This window comes from Otolemur garnettii, unplaced genomic scaffold (assembly GCF_000181295.1).
Source record: "Otolemur garnettii isolate 467f Iridium unplaced genomic scaffold, OtoGar3 scaffold00007, whole genome shotgun sequence".
Lineage (NCBI taxonomy): Eukaryota > Metazoa > Chordata > Mammalia > Primates > Galagidae > Otolemur > Otolemur garnettii.
In genome coordinates this window covers 9,918,428-9,922,548 of record NW_003852402.1, presented here as the reverse complement: position 1 = coordinate 9,922,548, position 4,121 = coordinate 9,918,428, and the positions used below count along the sequence as shown (strand labels likewise).

The 4,121-nt window shown below is 48.3% G+C and overlaps 2 protein-coding genes across 2 annotated transcripts in view; one reads left to right on the top strand and one right to left on the bottom strand.

The window, feature by feature from the left end:
• CUNH22orf23 (chromosome unknown C22orf23 homolog) overlaps positions 1 to 2,612 on the bottom strand; it is a 10,681-nt gene extending 8,069 nt beyond the window's left edge. The window contains exons 1-2 of the mRNA XM_003783451.3: positions 2,507 to 2,612; positions 1,332 to 1,394 (exon numbers count right to left, since the gene is read on the bottom strand). Coding sequence (XP_003783499.1) covers positions 1,332 to 1,394; positions 2,507 to 2,609 — 166 coding nt within the window. The 5' untranslated portion in view covers positions 2,610 to 2,612. The remainder of the gene's footprint in view (positions 1 to 1,331; positions 1,395 to 2,506) is intronic.
• A 501-nt stretch (positions 2,613 to 3,113) lies between these two features.
• The window catches only part of POLR2F (RNA polymerase II subunit F), an 11,040-nt gene continuing 10,032 nt past the window's right edge, over positions 3,114 to 4,121 (top strand). Inside the window, exon 1 of the mRNA XM_003783220.2 lies at positions 3,114 to 3,260. Within this exon, the coding sequence (XP_003783268.1) occupies positions 3,241 to 3,260 (20 nt within the window). The 5' untranslated portion in view covers positions 3,114 to 3,240. The remainder of the gene's footprint in view (positions 3,261 to 4,121) is intronic.

Sequence of the window (4,121 nt, the reverse complement as noted above, 5' to 3'; positions counted from 1 at the left end):
ATAGCTAATAATACAAAAAATCATGACAATGATTTTTACTGTAATAAAAGTTCTGTGAATGTATTCTCTCTTAAAAATATCTTATCGTGGCTCAGCACCTATAGCTTAGTGGCTAGGGTGCCAGCCACATACATTGAAGCTGGTGGGTTTGAACCCAGCTTGGGCTTGCAATGACAACTACAGTCAAATAAATTAGCTGGGTGCAGTGGTGGGTGCCTGTAGTCCCAGCTACTTGGGAGGCAGAGGCAAGAGAATCTCCTAAGCCCAGGAGTTGGAGGTTGCTGTGAGTTGTGTGACGCCATGGCACTCTACCGAGGGTGATAAAGTAAGACTCTGTCTCTATAAAAAAAAAAAAAAAGAAAGAAAGAAATATGCACATTTCCTTTGGAGGACACCAATGGGATGTAACAGTGAGGGACAGACTGTAGAGATGACAGTGTTGAGACTATCTTGGCTGGGTAGGAGGTCTGAAGTGGGTCATGATCCCTTGAGAAGGTTGGTGAGAGCCAGATGGAGAAAGCTTATTGTGCTAGTGCCCATACCCAGGTAAGAGAAGCAAAGACCCCAGGAGAAGGAGCAGAAATATGATTTACTTTTTTTTTTTTTCTGAGTCAGAAAAAAAAAGCTCTGTTGCCCTGGCTAGAATGCAGTGGCATTATCATAGCTCACTGCAACCTCATACTCCTGGGATCAAGCTATCCTCCTGCCTCAGCCTCCTGAGTAACTGGGACTATCAGCATGTACTACCAGCCCAGCTAATTTTTCTATTGTTTGTGGAGATTGGGTCTCACTTTTGCTTAGGCTTTTGCTCAGTCTGGTCTCAAACTCCTGAGCTCAAGCAATCCTACTGCCTTGGTTGGGATTACAGGTGTGAGCCATAGTATCTGGCTTGTTTTTGTTTCTTTAAATGACATCTTCTCAGGCAACATGGTAGCTCACATCTGTAATTCTAGCACTCTGGGAGGCCTACGTGGGTAGATTGCTTGAGCTAAAGAGTTCGAGACCAGCCTGAGCAAGAGTGAAACCCCATCTCTAAATTTGAGACCAGCCTGAGCAAGAGAGAGACCCTGTCTCTAAATATAGCCAGGCATTGTGGGGACACCTGTAGTCCCTAGTCCCAGCTACTCAGGAGGCTGAGGCAAAGAGAATCACTTGAGCCCACAAGTTTGAGGTTGCTCTGAGCTATGGATGCCACAGGACTCTACCAAGGGCCACAAAGTGAGACTCTTGTCTCAAAAAAAAAGGGGGGGTCTTCTCCCCCTTAACATAGAGAAACATTAATAATATGACCCCGAATCCTGTCCAGGAAGCCTCAGTGGACTGCCTCTTACTTTTCATGGTGTCCAGGATGTGGCGCTGCTGGAAGTTGGTCAGTTTGGATTCCTTCATCATCACTGCAAGATAAAGCATTCTGTGAGGCTTCCTGGGCTGCAGGCAGATGCCTTCAGCTCACCCTATTGAAATTAAAATTGTATTGCTTCCTATCCCCATTCTGCATGGAGCATGCCCTTTTTACCTTTCCTGTTTCATTTTTTACTACAGGGCTCATCACCACTTAAATTTTATATATTTTATTTAAAATTTTTTTTACCCTTTTACTATATTAGCTCCATGAGAGTAATATATTTTTTCTTTTTTTCCCACCACTGTATCCCTGGCACCTAAAAATAATGTCTAAAGTACATAGTAGGGGGGCAGGTGCAGTGGCCCACATCTGTAATCCTAGCACTCTGGGAGGCTGAGATGGTTGGATTGCTGGAGGTCAAGAGTTTGACACCAGCCTGAGCAAGAGCAAGACCTGTCTCTAAAAACTAGCTGGGTGTTGTGGTGGGCACCTGTAGTCCCAGCTACTTATAAGGCTGAGAGACCAGAGGATCACTTGAGCCCAGGAGTTGGAGGTTGCTGTGGGCTATCACGCCACGGCTCTCTTCTGAGGGCAACATAGTGAGTCTCTGTCTCAAATAAAAAAGAAAAAGGGTACATAGTAGGATAGTAAAGTTTTGGTTGAGTAAATGAATCAATTAATACTTGTTCACGTGCGAGGGGCTAGAGCTATCACTATGAGCTGAAATGGGAATAATTCTTGCATGATGGAATTCATGAAAGATGAATTGGGACAGATTGGGATACTAAAGTGAATGTCTGACTATAGGTGTATTAAGTCCAACAAAAAGAAATGTATTTGACAGTGTGAGGGCACATAACAGTAGGTCCTTATCTTCTCCCTACCACCACTCTGGCAGTGCTGGTAGGGAGGAGATAAGGCTTCCCTGGGAAAGCTGTAAGTGTGATCTAAAGAATACACAGGAGTATCCTACTCTAAATTTCTTCATTCTTTGACTTTTGGCCCCTTGCAAGCTGTAGCATTTTGAAACTTTCTGAAACCCCAGAGTCTTTATCTTTAAAGGAAAATAGCAATTGCTAAGCCATAGGTCATATATGAGAGAACTGAGTTACATGAGGTAACTATTACCACCCCTCTTCTTGTGTCCTTTAACCCACTGACCTCTGAGCAGCTCGCATGTCCCCGGGGTGTAAGTAGTTTTCTTGGGGCAGCGCCCGAACCCCGTTCTTTTGGTCACTATCTCCACCCTTTCTTGTGAAGCCATGGGAGGGCCCTGAGGATGGAAAGACGTAATAATATATTCCATGTCTCCCAGGCCCAATCTCTGCCCCCTCTCCAATACTCTCCGAATTCTGGGAAAGGGGAACAAGCCGCAGAGAATCGTGACGTCGCTAGTTAATATTGTGACAGTGCCAAATTCTCCCATCCCGACACACAGGCAGATACGCGTGTGGCAGGGAAGTGCGCCTGGGAGGAAAGGAGCGTTAAGATAGCCGTGGTTACAGTAGTACCCATTGGGGATTTGCCAAAATTCAAACCTCACCCTAAAGTAAAAGCCCGTCGGCGTGACCCTCTTCCCACAAAGAGCGGCGTGTGGGCTCCCGGAGACGGTGACCACGGCTGTACCGAGGCACGCGCTCCAGAGAACCAGAGAAATGTGGCGCAGGCTGGACTGCAGCGCAGCGGCTAGCGTCTCTGGCTACCATGGTAACGCGCGCTCCCTGACCTGCGCACGCGCGCCTTTGGCGCGCTCGGTTTGCCTACCGGAAGTGATTTCCTCTGCGTCACGGCGCCGGCGCAGGATACTCGTGGTGCTGCGCGACCTGGAGGCCCGCTGTTTGGAGGTGTCCGCGCGGCTCTGAAGCTTACGGCGGTGTTGGTGCAGCGAAGGTGGCATGTCAGACAACGAGGACAAGTGAGTGCGGGAACGGAATGGTCTTCGCGGGGGCCTCAGAAGGGGCGGATGAGGCGAGGCCTGGGTCCAAGGCAGATGAGGAGCCTGGCGTCGAGGGGCAGTGTCTTAGAGGATTAGGGTCCTGAGGGGGCTGGCGGAGGTGGAGAAGGGAATGGCGGGGACCCAGGAGCATAGCCTGGACAGAGGTTGGGCACAGACAGGCCCAGGTTCGAGTGTTCGGAGAGGTTCCGTGAAAAGGCTGTCTTTTCGTCACACAGTCACTGTCTTGTAAGGAGAATACTGGGGTGAAGTAGGTACGGCCCTTGCTCTTCAGGCGCTCACTTGCTAGAAGAGGGGACAGTCCCACAAGCAAGCGGATAATGCGGGCCTTGTGAACTTCTGTAGCAGAAAAGTGTGTAGAGTAGAAGTTACACAGAGGAGCGTCTGGTCAGGTTCCCAGGGTGGTAACGTCTGGAAGGGTTACAGTAATCTAGGTGAGAGAAGGCAGTGGCATGAACTCGGGTGACAGTAGTAGAGGTGGTGAAAAATGGTTTTGAATTCGAGATATATTTTAAACGTAGAGCCAAAAAGACTTTTTTTTTTTTTTTTTTGAGACAAAGTCTCAAGCTGTGGCCCTGGGTAGAGTGTTGTGATGCCTCACCGCCACCTCAAACTCCTGGGCTTAAGCGATTCTTTTGCTTCAGCCTCCCAAGGAGCTGAGACTACAGGCGCCCACCACAATGCTTGGCTACTTTTTTTTTTTTTTTTTTTTTTTGCAGTTTTTGGCCGGAGCTGGGTTTGAACCAGCCACCTCCGGCATATGAGGCCAGTGCCCCATCCCTTTGAGCCACAGGTACCGCCCTCGGCTATTTTTTTTTTTTT